Source organism: Microtus oregoni, unplaced genomic scaffold (assembly GCF_018167655.1).
Source record: "Microtus oregoni isolate MIOR12 unplaced genomic scaffold, Mior012 000024F_ref0000369, whole genome shotgun sequence".
Taxonomy (NCBI): domain Eukaryota; kingdom Metazoa; phylum Chordata; class Mammalia; order Rodentia; family Cricetidae; genus Microtus; species Microtus oregoni.
The window spans coordinates 10,234,282-10,255,654 of NW_024543083.1; the positions used below are offsets into that span (position 1 = coordinate 10,234,282).

A 21,373-nucleotide genomic window follows, 5' to 3' on the forward strand; every position below is an offset into this window, starting at 1 on the left:
TGAACTAAGAGATCAAACACAATGGCTTTTTGTGTTCTAGACAAGGTGGCAGATAAATCAGAGGCTCTGAATGTGGAAGAGAACCAAGCTCTTCCCTCGCCGCAGAGAACCCTCCAAGAACAGTGAGCTGGATGCAAATATATGCACAGCAGTAGAACAAGATGACAGATGAGAAGACTGGAGCTGGGGAGGGAGGAGAATGTGCCCACCAAATATATGAAACCCATTCTGTTAGCACTGAGTCTAAGGCCCTTGGTCCCTAAAACCGGTGTTCTCTTCAGCCAGTCTGTCAGTGGGGCTGCCTGCAGGCGGCAATAGGCAGAAAGTCTCAGATTTAGAGGCCTCGGACAGTCACCTAAGCTAAGCACTAACTGTAGCTGGAGCCCCAGCTGGAAAAGCCCCAAAAAGCAGCTTGCAGGCTCTGCATCAAGAGCTCCCACGCTCGCACTTGGCCTAGGAGCATCTCTGGGTACCAACAGACTCCTCCTTGACTTTAGCTCCCGCCTAACTCTCTGGTTTTCTGCCCCCTTGCTTGTTATATCTGCTGCTTTCGGGCACACGTGCGAACACACATATGCGCACAGAACACATGCTCCACGGTTACAGCTCCACCCTAGGAAAGCTCGCGAAGAATCTCCCCCAAACAGACGTGGTTCACACACTTAACAGTCCCAATTTCTTTATTCATTCTCCAAGAAGAGGATTTTCATGACATTCTTTTCTTACAGTCTGGGTCCTATATTCCCCCAAAGGCCCATGTCCCTGGCACTTGTGAGAAGAGCTGAAGGTCAGCAGGAAGTCTTCAGGTTATCAGTATCTGCCTTTGAAGGACATGGTAGGATTTGGACTTCTTTCTTGTGCATGCCAAGAGAAGAGCACTTCTCTGCCACCCTGCACTCCTACGGTGATTTCTTACCTCCCTAGTAGAGGTCTAAAAGCAAGGTAAATTTCAAGTCACAGACTGGAGCCCTAAATCTGGAGGCCCAAACACTGGGCAACCCCCCTCCACGCCTCAGCAAACGCTATGCAAGTCACAGACTACAGACACTGCTGTTAGAGCTGCAAGAGACTAAATCCACCCTGGATTTAGAATTCAATAACAGTCACTCATGATTGTTCCACTCCTTTGGGACTCTGCTCTAAGACAAATCTCAGGATGCTGGTTACTCTGTGAACATACCCTATCTCCTTCCCTGGTCCCGCCTCCCAGGGCTCTGCCACAAGCCATCAATCAGATCAGCGAACCTCTCATTCTTGCCCTGCAGTGACTCCACAGCACACAGCAGCATCCAGCCAGAATCTGACTGGAGGAAAGGAAGCCCAAAGGGCAAATTGTGATTTGCGAATTACCTGCTCATTAAAATCTTGCATATCTCCCTAAGATTTTTTTTACTTTTTAAATCATCATCATTGCTTTTACTTAAAATTGGTCTGTAAGCCTTTTTACCCCCGAATTGTGAATTAGAAAGTCATTGTCCTGTTGCTATAGTGATAGCTAACTGACACAGTCTTCTGCTCTCTGGCCTCTCGGCATAGCCAAGTTTCAAGTTTTTCTGATCTCACTGCAAATGACAGGAGATGACAGCACACATCTCCCTTCCCATCTGAGCACAATCTGCACCCCGAGTTCTTTGAACCTGTGAGCACGTGGTGATCCAGCATCTCTCCTTGTGCTTTTGTCTGCACATCTGTGTCTGGACCAGAGATCCCAAGATGCAAACTGAGAAGGTGCGGATCTGGCTTGTGTTCCAGTGCTCCGGTGGTTGGCCAGGCATTTCAGAAGCCCGAGTAAAGATGTTCCCCTCTGAAGAAGGCAACTCAAAGGGCAGTGTATCCTGCAGAGTGCTCAGTAGATGTGCGATGCAAGGACAGATGGAGGAGGAAGAAAAGAGCGATTCACAGGTCCTGACTGTTCATTCACCTCCATCAGATGAAGTAGCACAGAGAAACAGCAAGCTCTACTCCAATCATGACTACCCAGAAATCACTGGGGTTTGAGAGGCTATTATTTATGACATGGCAGGTTAAGAGGCATTCCCTGAGCAGGGAATTGCTTCTCTCTGGCACCGTGATTCAGTTGACTGGTTCTTACATGTCAGTTTTTCCCTTTTGTTTTCATTACAGATATAATTTCAAGACAGCCAAGCTGATTAGGCAGTCCGAGCCTGTTGTGTACATGTGCACAGAAAAGCCTCCAAACTGAGCCCTCTTTAAATTGCTGTCGTCAAAGACTGTGGCTTGCAAGGGAAGGATGTCTGATGCCAGGCAGGGAGCACGCAGCAACTTCAGTTGCCCTGGCTTGGGTCTCTCTTCTCTAGCTTCTAGGGTTTTGCCCTCACAATAACTGGGTTTGTGCTTTTGGCCACACCTCGACTAAATCCTTCTCCAGCCTGACACCTGTTCCTTAACTGATGGTCCTCTTTCATACTTTTTCTTTTTTCTTACTCTTATCTTATGTTACATCCTGACTGTAATTTCTCCTGCCTCCCCAACACTCCCAAGTAAACTTTCCCCCTCATCTTCCTTTTCCCCCATATTCACACCCCCTTTGTGTACCCTCAGAAAAGAGGAGACCTCCCAGGGACATCAACCAAAAGTGGTATAATATGCTACAGTAAAATCAGTTGCATACATCACATCAAGGACGTAAGGCAACCCAGGAGGAGAGAAAGGACTCCAGGAGGAGGGAAAGGACCCCATAGGGAGTCAAAGGAGTTAGTGACTGGCCCCACTTCCATTGATAGAAATCCCACAAGAACACCAAGCTATTCAGCCAGTACATATATTCAGGTGACCTACAGGCATCCTGGTCTCCGTGAGCCCCCATGAGTCCCAGTCAATTGATTCTGTGGACCATGCTCTCATGGTGTCCCTGACCCCTCTGGTTCCTCCAATTAGTCCTCCCCTTCCTCCATGGGACTCCTCAAGTTCTGCCTAATGTTTGGCTATGGGACTTTGCATCTGCTCCCATCAGTTGCTGGATAAAGTCTCTCTGGTCTCTTTGAACAGGATTCTGCTAGCCTCTGGTCCCAGAACATTCTGCAGGCAGGACAAACTGTAGGTTAAAGGTTTTGTGGCTGGGTCAGTATCACAATCCTTCCACTTGAGGCCTTGCCTGGTTACAGAAGATGCCTGGCTCAGGCTCCTTGTCCCCTGTTACTAGGACTCTCTGCTAAAGTTACTCTTGTAGATTCCATGGAGTTTCCACAGGACTAGGTTTCCATCTCGCCCCTGAAATGCCCAATTCTAGTCGTTTCTCTCAGTAGTTTCCTTCCCCAACCCAACTGATCCCTCCTGTTCCCTACAACCTCAGTCCATCAGCAAAGTCTATTCTATTTCCCCTTACCCAGGAGATCCTTAGAACTCACCTTAAGACCTCGTTATTTATCCTCTCTGGGTCTGTGGACTATACCATGATTGCCTTTTTCTTTAGAGCCAATACCCACTTACAAGTGAGTATATCCCATAATGGGTGTACTGGGGGGAGTTGTGTGTCCACGTGACACAAGCTAGAGTCATCAGAAGAAGGAGCCTCAGCTGAGGAACTACCTCCTTGAGATCCAGCTGTAAGGCATTTTCTCATTTAGTGATCAATGGGGGAGGGCCCAGCCCATGGTGATTGATTCTAACCCTGGGCTGGTGGTCCTGGGTTCTATAAGAAAGCAAACTGAGTAAGCCATGGGAAGCAAGTCAGTAAGATGCACCCCTCCATGGCAACTGCCCTGCTTGTGTTCCTGTCCTGACTTCCTTCAGTGATGAACTGTTATGCTGAAGAACAAGCCCCCCCCCCCAAAAAAAAACCCTTCCTCCCCAACTTGCTGTTTGGTCATAGTGTTTTTTCTCAGCAATAGAAACCCTGACTAAAACAATGGGTATCCCTTCTTATTTTCCCCAAGCCCCAGAACTGCATCCAAAATCCAGCTGTCAACTACTGCAGGTGTCCAGCCTGATCTTTTCTGCAGGTGCACTAGCATGCTACCCTTTGTCCCATCAATGTCCTAACCTTTAGCCTGGACCACACCTCCCAGTGGCCATTTCTGTATGTTTTTGTGCCTACTGGCTGGCACCATTCCAAGCATGAGAAATCGTTTAGCTTCTTGGGACTCCAATTTTGTCTGTGGGTGCTACCTTCCAAGATCCTCTCTGCCCAGAGCAAATGGATGAGAGGGCATGCCGGAGAAAGACAACCTGAACTGGATGAGGAAGAGTCTAAGTTAAGACAACTAGACCCTGTGATTCACAATGAAAGCTACAAGCTCATAGTGCAATCTATCCTGTCCCATTACCATTCTGCCCTGGCTTAACAGATTCTTTGATTTCTGCAATCTCACAGCTAAATTAGCACCATGGGTAACAAGGGCCAACTCAGTGAATAAGGGTACCTTTAAATGATCTGATTTTTTTTTAATAACACCCTCCTCCTCTGTGTGTGTGTGCGTGTGTGTGTGTGTGTGTGTGTGTGTGTGTGTGCTTATTCTTGTAATGCTTTAGTGTATTTGTTTATGGGGAAGCATGCTTGCCATAGTATAATACATGTGTAGAGATCAAAGTTTAAGTTCTCTCTTTCCCATCACAGAGGTCCAGTCATCAAACTCAGGTTCTCAGACTTGGTAGTGAGTTTACCCGCTAAGCTGTCATGCCAGCCCTCGACGTTAGAAAATATCGAGAGTTAATAAGTCACTCTTGAGTTCTATGCCCTAGTTCTGGGATTGTTTGAGTTCAGAAAAATGACCTGGTCCTTGGTTTTCTTGAAGATGGATACAAAAATCACAAAGAACTATTTCTGGCATGTGAGAGTTTTGATACCGAAATAATCATTTTCCCAATTGCTAATCAATGCAATAAACAAAGATACAGCCCGTCTCCTCCAAATGCTACTTACTTAACATCACCATTCAGCTTAGGCAAAGAGAACACATCGGCTACTCATTCACGGAAAGAACAGATAAAAATTCCCCAGCGACTGCTTCTTTGTGGTGTCTATTTTAAGAGATTTGACGATGTGTAGGTCACAAGGTTAGTGCCCCAGCCTTTCAGAGAACAAGCGTCTCAAAAGACTGCCGCTTGATCAATGCCACATCACGTAGAGGCTCCAAAACAAGCCGCACTTGTTCCCAGACAAAACCATTCCACACGTGACTGTCATAGCCACCTCCAAGAAAACAACCTGCTTTCCTCAACTGAGTTGGAAAATGGAGTGAAGAGATTCCTTGCTATATGCTAAGCAAAAGAAGATAGTCGCTTAAGACAAACTCCAGGGAAGCAAAAGCCAAGGATTGTTTCAGAGACACAAAATACCGTTTTAAAATAATTACACCCACGATTTATGCACGATTCATTAGACAGCAAGATAAAATGCACTACTAAATTTTAATTGCACTGCAAGAGTATAGACATGATGAAAAATATCCCCTAACTTCTTGGGATTATAACCCAGTGTAGTAACATCTTCATTGCAATATAAATCTCGGCCAAATAGTTTCAGTGTTATTAAATTATATAAAATATTTTTTTTAGCCTCGCAAGTTGATAAACCTCCAAAGACATCCTTTAGTCAAGCATTTAGAAGGTCAGGTAATCTGCTATCACTTTTTGTTACTGATGAAAGTTGAACAGCTTCCCCAGTAATGATGGAAGGAATGTCCTAAGCACACATTTGTCTCCAAACTAACATGGTTGCAGAGACTACAGTTTGCATCCCTGCCTCCCCTCCACCAAACTAAGAACGTGTAATAACGCCCGCTATATGTAAAGCACAAAGCTAAAGGACTGTGCTGACATTACACAGACACTGGCAGGAACCTGCCTCCTGTGGTGGGTGCATATCCATACCCACGCAGAGCACAGGTTGAACCTGGGAGAGCACCACAGGTGTGTATTTCACGTGGTGTAATAGGTGTGACCAACATCACGGAGGACATAAGCAGTAGCCGCTGAAACCACACTCAGCCGTCTGGTGTGCCCCAGATCCCCATCCATCCCTGTGGGCTTTCTGTGGCATCTGCCATTAGACCCACAAAGCCTGCAGCTTCCAAAGAGAGGGCAATCCATGTGATAGACGCAGCGTGTGGCTCTCAGGGCCAGCCCGGACCATCCGTTCCCACACATACCTGTGGTTTTCAATGGAGGTTTCTCTCCTAGCAACAGTTTTAACCTTTTGGCGTGGATTTTGCCTTGGTAATGGGAGTCGGCCACCACGGCAGAGGTGAAGGACATGTTACAGAGGGTACAACATTTATTCTTATCCACCGTGTCGGCATCACCTCCCTGCATGGGGAAAAGGAGAAAGACAGTGTCATAGAGGAACTGAAGTTCCACGTCATGAGATTTATCATTTCCATGAGATTTGTCTACTGCTGACCCACTTATAGGCAAGCTTTGCTTTTGTTCTGCAATCCTTTTCTTCTTCGTTATAATTGCCATCAACTCAGTAATGTACATTTGTCTAGTGGCTGCATGTGCAAGACTCGGGGCTTATAGGGAACTTTGCAGAGAGGAGTTACCTAAAGAAAACCAGAGTCCACAATTAGGAAAAGGCACATTGTCCAGCTCTGCAAGGAAAGCAACTGGTAATTGCACACATTATACTCATTAAAGTAAGGGAAATATCAGAGTTCACATGGCCTGAATTATTTAGCAGAAATTATCATTTGGCATTCAGCTCTGCCTTTGCCAATTTTAGCCTCACCAGGATACATGGCTCCAGTGTCCAAGCTGTATGTGTGTGTGTATATATATGAAAGTTTCTCTGAGGACTTCAACATTTTCCATCCTTAATTTGCATGTCTATCATAGAACTATGATGACCACACTGCCTGAATTTTCTGGCAAGAATCTGTGTACTATTTTTCCCTTTCCTTCAGAAAAGGTGATTGGCTAAATGCCGCACTAACTGCTTAGTCCTGCTTAATTTTTATGCTTTTGTGAGATTTAATGAAAGTGAATCATGAATCGGAAAAAAAGCAACTCCTTTGTCAGAGCATGTGACACGGCCATTATGTGCGCAGGTCATCAATTACCTCTACTCTCCCGGAAGATTAATCCTCTGCCTCCCCTCCTGCCTCACTGCAAATGGAGGGTACAGCGGGCTCTAAGATAAGGACCCAAATCTGTTCCCTAGCGCAACTCCGTTAGCAAAGCACCTCATTGTTAAAGAACAGCCTCGGTGGAGTCTCTAGTCCCATAATAGTCCCTTCTCGGAGACCCAGAAAACCCAGAAATGAAATTTAATTGGATGGGACAAGGAGGAGGGTGGGGACAGGATGGTGGAGAACAGAAAATTATATAATTTTTACATAATAACAAAATGCCCATACTTATAGAGAGGGTGTAGCCTTACACACATTATGCAGTAGATAGAAAAGTAACTCCTTTGATAAGGCAGCACTATGTGAGATCTCTGATGGGTTTTTATTACTTAAAAAGGCAGCGTGTGTGTGTGTGTGTGTGTGTGTGTGTGCGCGCGCGCGCGTGCACGCATGCACCCCAGAGGCTGGCCTATACCTAAAAGTTGGGGACAACAGACTGAAATACTGAAACGCGGGGAGTGGGGACTGATGTGAGAGGTCCTTCTGTCTATGTGTTGCTTTTATTGGTTAATGAATAAAGGAACTGGCTTAGCCTATAGCATGGGAGGAGGAAGGCAGGGAGAGAAGCCTTAGAGCTGCCTGAGACAGACATGCTGAAACTTTGCTGGTAGGCCATGACCTCGTGGTTATGCACAGATTAATACAAATGGGTTAAGATGCAAGACTTAGCCAATAAGAAGCTAGAGCTAATGGGCCAAGGCGTGCTTTAAATAATATGGTTTCTGTGTGATTATTTTGGACTGAGCGGCCTCCCTGCAACAGGGGACAGTAGTCAGTGTCACAAAGTTGAACCCGTCAAGAAAGGAGCACAATTCCACAGGACTCCCTCCTGTGGAGAGCATTCTGCCCTTGCTGAAGGTAAGCAATGGTTCACTGAACTTTGCTTTCAGGTGAAAATCGAGGCATGAGGACTTTTTACAATCCACCATGTGGTTTTCTACAAGGTAAAATGGACCAGACAGAGTAGGAAGGACTCCTGGCTCTTACTCATGTCTCCAACCAAGCTTAATGGGGATAGAGTCCCTCGCAGAGGAGCAAACCCAGAAGAACAAGAAAAGTCAATTCTCAGAGCAACCAAAGAAGCCCAATACATTCACTGAAAAGTAAGGGGCTGGGGGCTTCGGGAGTTAGAAAACAAAATGGCAACCTTTTCACTATGTGGTAGGCATATTCGTTCTATGCTGCTTTTTAATTCTTTAGAAGTTTTGAGAATATAATTACAACATTTCTCTCTATCCTTCAGTAACTCTAGAACCTTTCAGAACCCCATCCTTGCCCTCTTTCAAATGCATAGTTTTTCATCAGTGAAATTGCATGCATATAGGTACATGTAAATACACATGTATTCATAAATAAGACCTCTCAGTTTGTATGTTACTTAGACGTATATTTTTAGGGATGGTTATTAATGGGTATTAAGTAACCAGTTGGTGTGTGTTTCCTCTCAGCATTCCTTAGTTGCCTGTGGTTCTTGGTACGGGGTTGAGGCCTCTTTGTCTTTCCCAAGTTTACTTTGGCAAGTCAATTGTTTATTTCCTTGCTGAGACCATGTTTAGGAAGTCATGCTGGCGAGACCTTATAGGTGTTGCTTCTGGCATTACTAGGAAACTCTGATCCTCTGGCTCTTACACTCTTTCCACCTCCTCTTCTCAGTGTTCCCTGAGCCCTAGGTGCAGGAGTATTCTGTAGATGTATCCACTGGGACTGGGCTCAAAGACTACATTTTGTTTGCTTGTGGCTTTCTGTGATGGTCTCCCCCGATGCTTCAAAGGGAAGTTCCCTTGATGAGAGATAAAGACAACACTTATGTGTGGGTATAGGACAAACATCTAGGTTGTTCTTAGAGATTGTGCTGGTTTGGTAAAGCAGTGCTCATAGGTTCTTCATCAATATCCATGACTTTGCTAGCACTGATAGTTGGGTAGGATTCTAGTAGCAGGCTTGAATTGCTTCCATTGAGCAGACCTTGCGTCCAATTAGAGAGCTGTTGGTTACTGCCAATGTGTGCCACTACTGCACCATTAGGGTTATCATGCCATGCTAGTCATTGATGTGGTTTATAGGCATCGTAGCTGGTTAGGATTGTTGGTTGCCTCTCTCCTATGGATGCTTGTATGCCATCTTCTGGTACCATGAATGCTAGTCCTCAGGGAAGAGGCTTTCAAGTCAGTTCTAGCTCAGGGGTCTCTGGGCCCTGTTTCTGAAGTGAATGGCATGTTCAGCAAGAGGAATTTGCCTTTTACCTGTAGGAGATAGCCCAGGGCAAGAGCATTAGGCTGTACGTTTTGGTCAACAATGCAAAAGAAAGCTTCTCATGCCTGGTGCCTGGTTCTGAGATTTCTGTTGGGTGGTCTTTGCCTCTTGGAGAAAGCAAAGTCACCAGAGACAAAAAGGTTCATTAAGACCATATATGCATATTAATATGCATTATTAAATTTATTAGTTTCTTTAAAGTAAATAGTTAATTGTATGATTCCTTGTGGCTTCCTCAGAAACTTATTGTTATTTTACCCTCCTCCTATCTTCTGTACTTACCTACCTACTCTACCATAAGGCGCTCCCCTTTTCTCATTGCCCCAATCAAATTGCTTATACACTGCTAGTCCCTCTTACCCTATTTACCCCATCTCCCTTCTTAAAGAGTGATGGAGGAAGGTCATTGGTTAAATAAAAAGAAACTGCTTGGCCCTCATTGGTTAGAAGATAGGTGGGAGGAGTAAACAGAGCAGAACGCTGGGAGGAAGAGGAAGTGAGCTCACACTCAACAGCTCTCCTCTCGGGAGCAGACGCCTCAGAGAGATACCATGCTCCACTCTCCTGGGCAGACGCACGCGATGAAGCAAGCCGCCAGGTTAGACATGCTGAACCTTTCCCGGTAAGACCGGTGCTCACAGATTATTAGAGATGGGTTGATCGGGATGTGAGAATTAGCCTGTAAGGGCTAGAGCTAAAGGGCCAAGCAGTGTTTAAATGAATACAGTTTGTGTGTTGTTATTTTGGGGCATAAGCTAGCCGAGCAGGCGGTCGGGGTGCTGGGAACACAGCCCCGCCACCCATTTTACTACAAAAGAGCCCCTTGTTTCCCGGTGGTCCTCTGATCAGACCACTAAGACTCTGCTCTTCCCTTCTCTATTGATCCCCAATCCAATGCCCCCCAATCTTGGCAACAATTTTATTGTACTTTCTTGACTCCTGCAGTTACTCCAGGCTGTGTCCCCACATCTGAAGATTCAGAACTAGGAACTACAGATAAGAGTACATTTGGGCTTTACCTTTCTGGGTTTGGGTTACCCGAACTCAATATGATCTTTTCCAGTTCCATCCATTTACTGGCAAATTACATCGTTTTATTTTTCTTTATAGCTGAATCATATTCCATGGTGTATTTGTGCATTTTCAAAATCCATTTGTTAGTTGAAGACTATTTATATTGTTTCCATTTTCTAGCAATTACAAATATAGCAATAATGAGCATGGATGAGCTTCCATACTCCCTCTTCAGCATTTATTGTGAATTGTTTTAGTGGTTTTGCCATCCTAACTTAAATTAGATGAAAACTCAAGTATGCATTGATTTGCATTTCCTAGTTACTAAAGACAATGAGCATATTTTGAGTTCTTTCTTAGTCAATGTTTACTTCTTCTTCTGAGAACTCTATGTTAACTCCCAGTTTTTGGATGGAACATTTGGGTTTTTTGATTCTTTGCTCTTTGAGTTCTTTATATATTCTAGTTATTACTCCTCTGGCAGAGACATCACTGGCAAAGATTCTCTCCCATTCCATGGACTTCTTCACCTGGCTGTTTCTTCAGCTATGCAGAAGCTTTTCAGTTTCATGTGGTCCTACTTGTCAGCTGTTGCTCTTCATTCTTGCGCAAATGGAGTTGTATACGGGAAGTTCTTTGCCACCCATGTATCATGTAGGGCACTGCCTGTATTTTCTTCTAAGGCAATAGGTACAGGTCTAATTTCATCCTTCTGATATGAACATCCTGTTTCCCTAGCACCATTTTTTTTAAGATGTTTTCTTTTCTTCAATATGTTTTTGGCATCTCTGTCAAATAGTAAGTGGCTGAAGGTAGATTTACCTTCTAGGTCGTTTATTTTGCTCTGCTGCTCTAAACATCTGTTTTGGTGTCAGTACAACATTGCTTTTATTAAGATTTCTCTGTAGTACATCACATGATCTGGGATTATAATTCCTCTATCATTGTTCTTTTACTCAGGATTTGTTTTTGGCTTTTTTTTTTTTTTGCGCATCTGGGGTCTTTTGAAGCTTCATATAAATTTTAGTTCGCTCTTTTGTTTCTCTAAAGAATGAGAATACGGATTTTGATTAGGAGTGTACTGAATCTGCAAAAAGCTTTTGATAAGTGATCATTTTCAGAATTTCAGTTCTACCAATACATAAGCAAGGCTGTCTTTCCATTCTCTAACATCTTAATCTCTTTCTTTGGAAGTGTAAGTTCCCATTGTAGAGGTTCTTCACTTGCTTGCTTAGGTTTATTCCTAGATATCTCATGTTCTTAAGGCCACTGTGAATGGGAGTGTAGCCATGATCGTCTCTATGTTTGTTATTCATTTGGGGATTCGCATAGATAGCTTATACTGAGGTATACTGGGGCATGCTCTTTTTAGCTCTAAATCCTTCAAGACTTTTATTATAAAGCCCTGTTAAATTTTGTTTATGGCTTTTTCCGCCTGAATCTATGGCAATGGTCATGCAATTTTTATCTTTAAGTCCATTTATGTGTCTTATTATTTTTATTGACTTATATTCTGAGCCATTCCTGAATTTCCGGGATAAAGCCTAAATGACCATGGCAGGTAATCTCTCTTACATATGTCTGTATTCTGTTTGCAAGTACTTTACTGAGCATGTCTGACTCTGTTCACTAGGGATACTGGCCTGTTTTCTTTTTCTTGCTGTGTTTGCACCTGGTGTGGGTAGTAGAGTGATCCTGGCTTTGTAGGAAGCATTTGGGGCTGTTGATTCTCGGCCTACTTTTTAGAATAATTAAAGAATGTTGTAGATCTTCTCTCAGAGTGTGGTAGAATTCTGCTGTAAATCCACTGGTCCTGGCCAATTTTGGAGTTTTTAATTGAAAAACTTTGCTTCTATCTCAATCTCATTAGTTATGGGCCTGTTTATGTTATTGATTTCATGGTTCAATTTTGGTGGTTTGGTTGACTCTAGAAATTGATCCATTTCTTTTGAGTTTTTCAACTTAGTGGAATACATATTTTTAAAATATTCTCTTATAATATTCTGAATTTGTTCTGTTGTAATGTTTGCCTATTCATTTCTAATTATCTTAATTTGGGTTCTCTCTAATAGTTAGTTGGACCAAGAGTAAGTCAAACTTGTCTATCTTCTCAAAGAACTACCTTTTAGATTCATTCATTCTTTGTATTATTTTATTTCTGTTTCATTATTTCTGCTCTGACTTTTATTATTTCTTACACTTAACTGGGTTTGGATTTGGTTTGTCCTCGTTTTCTCACTTTCTGAGCTGTATTATTAAGTCATTTATTTGTGTTATTTCTGATTTTGTATGTGTGCACTTAAGAGCTATAAATTACCCTTATAGGAGAGCTCTCATTATGTCCCAGAGGTTTTTGTCTTGATTTGCGTTTTCATTTTTAGTTAATGCCAGGAAGTTTTATATTTCTTTTTTGTTCCTTCTTTGACACACCCATCATCTAGCAATGAGTTGTTTCATCTCAATGAGTCTCTGTATTTACTAGAGATGATTCTGCTGGCAATTTTAAGTTTTATTGTGTTCCTTTCAGATAGGACACAAGGAGTGGATACAATCTTTTGGAATTTGCAAAGATTTATTTTGTGTCTCAGATTGTGGTCTATTTTAGAAAGGTTTACATGATCCTGGCTAGAATGTGTATTCTTTGGTGTCTGCGGAATAGCCTGTAGCTATCTGTTAAGTCCTTTTGCTGTATTATGCCTTTTAATCATGATTTTCTTTGTTTAATTTTTGTCCAGATGACCTGTCTACTGGAGAAAATGAATCACTGAAATTGCCTACTACTACTGAGTTGATGTTAATCTTTGTCTTTAATTCCTGTGGTGTATTTTTCTATAAAATTGGATGCTTCAGAGTTTCGTGCATACATATGTAGGATGATAGTGTCTTCTTGGTTAACTGTTCCCTTAATTAGAATAAAATCCCTCTTTATCTCTTCTGATTAGGAGTAGTTTGAGTCTTTTTTTTTTTTTCAGAAATTCAGATAGTGATGCCAGTCCACTTTCTGGTCACATTTGACTGGTGTACTTTTGTCCATCTTTATACACTAAGGTGGTACCTATTCAATGCTAAAATGTATTTTTCTTTGTTTTTAATTGCATTATACATTTTTCTACATTCCCCTCCCTTCCTCCCATCTCCCCTTCTGCCCTCTCCTGTGACCCTCACATTCCCAATTTACTCAGGAGATATTTTCTTTTTCACTTTCCTATGTAGATCCATGTATGTCTCTCCTAGGGTCCTCTTTGTTGTCTGGTTTCTCTGGGGTTGTGCCCTGAAGGTTGGTTTTTCTTTGATTTATGTCTCAAAGCCACCGATGAGTGAATACATATTTGTCTGGGTCTGGGTTGCCTCAGTCAATATGGCTTTTTTAGATCCATCAATTTGCCTGCATATTTCAAGATGTCAATTTTTTACCACTGTGTAGTACTCCATTGCATAAATGTACCATATTTTCTTTATCCATTCTTTGGTTGAGGGGCATATAGATTGTTTCCGGGTTCTCGTTATGACAAATAATGCTGCTATGAACATAGTTGAGTACATGTCCTTGTGGTATGACTGAGCACTTTTGGTTATATACCCAACAACAGTTTTGTTGGGTCTTGAAATAGATTGTTTCCTAAGTTTCTGAGAAATCATCATACTGATTTCCAAAGCAGCTGTACAAGTTTGCACTCCCACCAGCAATGGAGGAGTGTTCTCTTTACCCTATATCCTCTCCAGCATAAGTTGTCATCAGTGTTTTTGATCTTGGCCATTCTGACAGGTGTAAGATGGAATCTTGGTATTGTTCTGATTTGCATTTCTCTGATGGCTAAGGATGTTGAGCATTTCCTTAAATGTTTCTCAGCCCTTTGAGATTTGTCTGTTGAGAGTTCTCTGTTCAAGTGTGTACCCCATTTTTTTAATTGGATTATTTGTTCTTTTGTTGTCTAGTTTCTTGAGTTCTTTGTATATTTTGGAGATCAGTCCTCTGTCCAATGAGGGCTTGGTGAAGATCTTTTCCCTTTGTGTAGGCTGCCATTTTGACCATGTCCTTTGCTTTACTGAAGCTTCTCAGTTTTAGGAGGTCCCATTTATTAATAGTTTCTCTCCGTGTCTGTGCTGCTAGGGTTATATTTAGAAAGTCGTCTCCTGTCCAATGTGTTCAAGTGTACTTTCCACTTTCTCTTCTATGATGTTCAGTGAGGTTGGCTTTATGTTGAGGTCTTTGATCCTTCTGGACTTGAGTTTTGTACATGGCAATAGATATGAATCTATTTGCATTCTTCTACATGTTGATATCCAGTTATACCAGCACCATTTGTTGAATATGCCTCCTTTTTTTCAATTCGATATTTTTAGCTTCTTTGTCAAAAATCAGGTCATCATAGGTGTGTGGATTAATATCAGGGTCTTTGACATTTCTACAGGACTGCTAGGCTTTGGAGAGAAGATACTGGCTCAATCTTTTCATATTGTTTGTATTTTCCAGACAAGATCTGGGCATGTGAACTCCTTTTGATCATTCTGAGTTTATTTTGTGAATAGAGCAGTTTTAGAAAGAGGAGAGGATATGTGGGAAGACTGGGTCTAGAGGTGGGAAATAAATTCACATGGACATTGGGAACTGCCCTAGTGTATGGGATGCTCCAAAGCTGGCATGTGGACGTAGCTCTAACTGAGTACAAAGGTTGGATATGGCATGAATTGATCCTGTTGGTTGGAGACAAGGTGGGAGGATATTTTCTGAAGCCTAAAGCTCCTTTAGGATATAGGCAGAAGAGATCAGACTAGGCTGGTGGAGTGGCTGTGGGGTTTGAGTGGGGGGAGGGGGAGAAAAAGGGAGGTGAAGAGGAGGCAGAAATTTTTAATAAAAAAATTTTAATAAAAAAGATTTATATACATGAATTATGATTTATTTATTATAAAAATGTGTGATTTTTAAAGAAAATTATTTAACCATTACCATGAATCAATAAAAATTATTGGTTTGAAAATTAAAAAAAAGGGGGATGAATGAGGAATTCAGAGCAACTCACTGAACTAGACCTTGGAGGAAGAGTTGGGAAGTTTATCATTACTGAACAGGGTGTTTGGAAGCTACACAGAAGGAATGGGGAGCCAGGGATAGTTGCAGATAGTGTGGATTCTGGCTTAAGCCTAGGGGCTGGCTAAGGTGAAAGTAGGAATAGCCACAGTAGTCTGGGGCATTGGTTCTATGATTTTGGCTGGTATAGATGGGGAGGTCTGGAGTACTCACAAAGTTAGATCCTGGAACACGGTGTGGGAAGTCTGGGTACTGGGTGAGTTGTGGAAGCAGTGTTAGTCCTATGTTTTTTAAAAGGAAGATGGTCAATATGATAGCATGGTGGTTTGAAATTATATAAGCATATATATACATATATATATATACATATATATGTATATATATGCTTTTACCTTATGCACACTAAGGTCACAAGAATCAATTTAAACTACAATCTACCTTTTTAGACTCTACACATGATTTTTTGCATAATTTTAGTAAAAAAGTCCCAGTCCCTGGAGCTTCATCATGCAGACTTTTCTAAAAGAAAGGCCAGTGACACTATAAGGAACATTAAGTGTTAAGAGCATGTCAAAATCTTTTCTTAAACCTGAGAATGGCCATGAGATTTATACTATGTATTTAATGCATCTATAAGGACCTAATAAGCTTGTTAGGTGTTCTGCCACATGAATGCTTGTTAATCCATTGCTATAAAAGAACTGAGACCAGGAGGATTAGAGAAGAAAGGGAGGAAATAAGAGGCTACAAGAGTCAAAGGATTCTAGTCTCTTCTTGAACTCTCCCAGCTGTGCAGAATGAGGAGGTCTCTGTGGAAGGGCATCTCTCACTTCCCCATGGAAGACCTTCCTCCCCACTTCTCATCTAATACATACTGATCACAGCGTGCAGTCACGGCTCAATTCAACTTCATCCTCCCTCACCTGCAACTCTAGAGTTGGGTAACTAGCCTCTAGGATATGTGGGTAGCCTGGGATATTCAGTCATAGGAGAATACTACATCCTCCCATTCCCCCTTGTTCGTACTTGTCTCCTACAATAAAACTCCTCTAAAAGCAAGGAAATTATCTCATTGCTAGTGAAGACCCAGGATCCAGTGGAATGGTCATGATACAGGGGGGCCTTTCACTGTTTTCTAAATGAGTAGAAGAGAAAGCTCGTTATGGGACCAAGAATATGAATGACATAAAAGTCAAAACAGGAGACAGATTATGCAGAGGGAGCTTATTGTAAGCTAAACTGTTTTCAGATTGACAAGGGAGTTAGAGAAAGAAACCAGAAATATCCATAATTTATACAACAACTTTTGGGTTCAAGTCTAGGAAGATGTTCTGAATATTTATGCTGGTTTTCTGATTATGAATTTAACTACCATCCTACAATTCTTTTCCCTGGGCAAGGTCAGTCACTTTTCATTCAAAATAAACAAAGATAATTAGAAGTAGAAAGCCAAGCATTATGCAACAAAATATCTCGCCACAGAGTTATGTCACCAGTGTAGAAGAGGGAGGAGGGTACCTAACCCTGACGATAAGGAGGATGAGACGTCCTGCGACGTTAAGCAGCTTTAAGGTCAGTTCCATGTGCTTGGGGGTATATATCACTATCACACAGTCTACATGGTTCAATTTTATCCATTCCAGTAATGCTGGCAGAAGCACCCCACCCAGCATCACAGGTCTTAGTCCAGGCCTGTCTAGTACCAAGATTTAACTGGGGTTTCTTAGCTCTCTAAACTCCAAATTAGTGGTTTCTTGAGGCTACAGATCACGACATCTTTCTGAAGGTTTCCCACTACACAGAGCAAGGTTCACTTGTAGCCTCGGGTGAAGCTTCATAAATTTTGATGAACTGACCTCAATGAGAACATTTAAATATCTTGCTTAAATAACTGAAAGAGGCCCTAAAGCTGTCATGTAAATGAAAGGAGAACCCATGGCAATCTTAAAGCAGGGGCTTTATTCTGGAGAGAAAATGCAAATGCGATGTCTGTGTTACCGAGCAGGAGAACAAATAAGTTAGTGGAGTCTACGAAAACTTCTCACACAGAAGTGGTTCGCAAAGTTAAGAAGTTCTCAATAGAATTCAGTCAAGAGAAAGAAAATCCCAGGATGCCTCTGGCTGGTATCTCATCCTGAAAGGCTTTTTCTCTTCTCCAAAGTTCCTTTTTTAAACTCAATTGATATGATTGTCTTCACTCAATTTAGCTCAAGGTGAATACAAAAAGTCCTGGGGAGATGGCCACTACAAAAATGGCAAAATGAGGTGTTTTATAAAATTGTTTCTCAGCAAAACAATCATTAACTGCTGGAAAACATGTCTTTGAAAAATTCTTTAGAGCTAAAGGAAATTATCTTAAAAGCAAATAGCACTAAGGATGTTTAAAGAGTTATAAGGAAGCCTACTATGGCATAAGCTTCCTGGATACTTTTTATTTATTTATTCATTCATATAACACAGCTTAGTAGGCATTGCCCTGCACAGGTGCTAATGCTCTTCCCAGAAGCCATATACTATCAATAAGTCAGTGTCAGGTAGAGATATAATATCTTCCCACTAGAGTTGTCGATCAAGGAGGTTCCTAAGACCCCAAAACATACCCATTGCCACCAGAACTTAATAGCAAGACCCTATTGCTGAAGACACCACACCCACTGGTCACAGGAATACAGAAATCAAGTTGGTAAGGATCAGGGATCTCCCCACCTTGCTAACTAATTTTCATAGCAACAGAAGTTTCTATGTGTTCTATATAGCCCGATGGAAGAGAAAGTCATCAACAATCTACCCAGCTAGTAACCCTGTGAGCTACGTCAACGAACACCATGGCAAGATACATACTATAGGTGAAGTAGGGCAATGCATGCTATAGAAATAACTGGCAGTTTCTGAAGGGCAATAAAGCAAACACCAAAATACATAACCACTGTCCATTTCTTTCTCAGATTAACAGATATGAAGCTATATAATTAATAATTACAACTGTATTGTTGAACTTATAACATATAGATGTGATACATCTAACAATAACAGTCAGGAAAGGAGAAGAAATAACTTCACATGGGGTAACATGCATGTATCTGCCTAAGATCAAGGTTGCATCAACCTGATTCTATTGAATTGAGCTGCATACGCTTGGCTCTGGATAGTGTAACCAACAAAGAAATACCTCAATTTAGCTGTAAAGAAATGAAAATGTTATAGTCTAGAACAACAGTATGAGGAAAACAAAATCCAGACAGAGCAGGCGTATTGGTCAATGTGAACAGACTAAGCAAGCCTGCTGCAGAGTTTGCTACTGTGTGCTTGTTACTGCCATAGTGTGCTTTGTCCTGACGAGACGGGATACTGACCAAAAGCAATGTGAGGAGGGAAGGGTGTGCTTCATCCTACATGTCAGATAGCACTCCATCACTGAAGGAAGTCAGGAAGGAGCTCAAGGTGAAAACCAGGAGGTGAGAACCGAACCAGGGGACATAGAGGAGCTCTGCTTACTGGATTGCTCGCCATGGCTTGCTCGGCCTGCTTTTTTATACAACCCAGGACCACCAGCCCAGAGTTATACCACCCAAGTGGGCTGAGCCCTCCTACATCAATCACTAATTGAGAAAATTGCCCACAGACTTGCCTACAGGACAATCTTATGGAGATATAGTCTCAACGGAGGTTTCCTTATCCCAGATGACTCTAGTTTGTGTCAAATTGACAAAAAACTAATTGCAAAACCTAACTATCAAGACTGTTGCACTAGATGAAAAGAAACATATGATAGAAGAAAAATGCAAGCCCATAAAAGCAAAAAGTCTGGAAGATGTCATGCAAATGGCATGCAAAAGCTGTGGAGATGGCAGAGTATCAGAGAAGTAAAACACCAAGACTATAAGTATTGCTCATCATAGACACATTCACTGAAATTAAAGTACATAAATCAGTTTTAAATTAAAGTCCATTCTGATCATCGTGTGACGCTTCACCCTGGCCCAGTACATCATGCCTGGGAATGAGTCATCCTTCCCTCCAGCATGTATGTTGGCACTTGACATATTAATCAGTTGTTACTCACTGAATTATCTTCTCGGTTACCAGCTGTCATTGATCACAGCACTTGCTCACACTCCCCACTTTACAACCTGCAGACCGCAAGAGTAACGGTGCAGGCGCTTTAGATATGCAAGGGCAGCCACATGGGTTTTCCCCCAAGTGAAGAGTCAATGTGAAAGCTTTTGAGACCATCTTGTAGAATGTACATTATTATATAACTATTTATTTTATTATCATTGTCACTATATCATGATTAATTTATAAATCAAACTTAACCATAGTTATATAGAAAAATACCAGAGCACATATAGAGTTTTTAAGATTTAGAATTTTAGATATCTTGAGATTTCTGTCCGGTGCTCCAATGTGGGTCTCTGTCTTTGTCTCCTTTCATCGCCTGATGAAGGTTAATATTCAGGAAGATGCCTATGTGTTTGTCTTTGGATTCACCTTCTTATTTAGCTTCTCTAGGAACATGAATTATAAGCTCAATGTCCTTTATTTATGGCTAGAAACCAAATATGAGTGAGTATATCCCATGTTCCTCTTTTTGGGTCTGGCTTACCTCACTCAGGATAGTGTTTTCTATTTCCATCCATTTGTATGCAAGGAGCACAGGACAGAAATCTCAAGGTCCAAATCAGGAGCAGAAGGAGAGGGAGCAAGAGCAAGGAACTCAGGACCGCGAGGGGTGCACCCACACACTGAGACAATGGGGATGTTCTATCGGGAACTCACCAAGGCCAGCTGGCCTGGGTCTGAAAAAGCATGGGATAAATCTGGACTAGTTGAACATAGCGGACAACGAGGAATACTGAGAACTCAAGAACAATGGCAGTGGGTTTTTGATCCTACTGCACGTACTGGCTTTGGGGGAGCCTAGGCAGTTTGGATGCTAACCTTACTAGACCTGGATAGAGGTGGGCGGTCCTTGGACTTCCCACAGGTCAGGGAACCCTGATTGCTCTTTGAGCAGATGAGGGAGGAGGACTTGATCGGGGGAGGGGGAGGGAAATGGGAGGCAGTGGCGGGGAGGAGGCAGAAATCCTTAATAAATAAATAAATTTAAATAAAAAATAATAAAATTCTTCACTTGTCAAAAAAAAAGAATTTTAGATATCTACCAGGTGTCTTCCAAAACATTCATAGGAACTAAAATAAAAGCATATATATATATATATATATATAAAACTGATATAAACATTTATGTAATTTGTAAATCAAACTGCAATCAAATACCACAGTATGAGTCCTTGGATGTCTAAAATCAAAGAGATGAATGAAAACAAGTCTTGGCAAGGACGTGGAGAAACAGATGAGAATGTAAAACAGTTTGGCCACTTTGCAATTTCATCCAACCGTTCCTCAAGTTTAAACGCTGGAAATGGGGAACGTCCATCCACAGACTAGTGCGAGGGTAAAGTGTGCAGCTACTCTGCAAATCTTTGTGGAGGTTTCTCAAAAGGCTAAAATTACAACTACATATGAACCAGGTTTATCATTCTGCACATAAACCTAAAGGACTCCTGGATATCCTACTACAGGGATACTTTCACATCTGTGTTCACTACTGCTGTTTATAATACCTGGGATTGGAATCAGCCTGTGTGTCTACCAGCTGATGAAGGGATATGAAAATGTGGCTTAAAAATTAAGCTCATATCTGATATATATATTATATATATTCAACTCTAAAGAAATTGAAATCATGAGATTTGCATGAAAATGACTAGAAGTAGAAAATATTCTACAGAGTAAGGTTGAGTCAGACGGAGACCAATGCCACATATTCTGTCTGATATGTAGATTCTAGCTTCAAATTCTTAGATTTCTGTGTTTAACATAGAGGGCTTATAGTGGTTAATAAGTAAAAAAAGAGCCATTGGCTAGAGCCATTATGCAGTGGGGGAGGGAAATAGTAAAGTCATTGATAAAAAAATAGAGGTAG

The 21,373-nt window shown here is 41.8% G+C and overlaps 1 protein-coding gene across 3 annotated transcripts in view; it reads right to left on the bottom strand.

Moving 5' to 3' along the window:
* Zmat4 (zinc finger matrin-type 4) overlaps window positions 1-21,373 on the bottom strand; it is a 359,933-nt gene that overhangs the window by 132,445 nt on the left and 206,115 nt on the right. For all 3 annotated transcript variants that reach the window (XM_041673989.1, XM_041673990.1, XM_041673991.1), the window contains one exon: window positions 6,111-6,267. In XM_041673989.1, coding sequence (XP_041529923.1) covers window positions 6,111-6,267 — 157 coding nt within the window. The remainder of the gene's footprint in view (window positions 1-6,110; window positions 6,268-21,373) is intronic.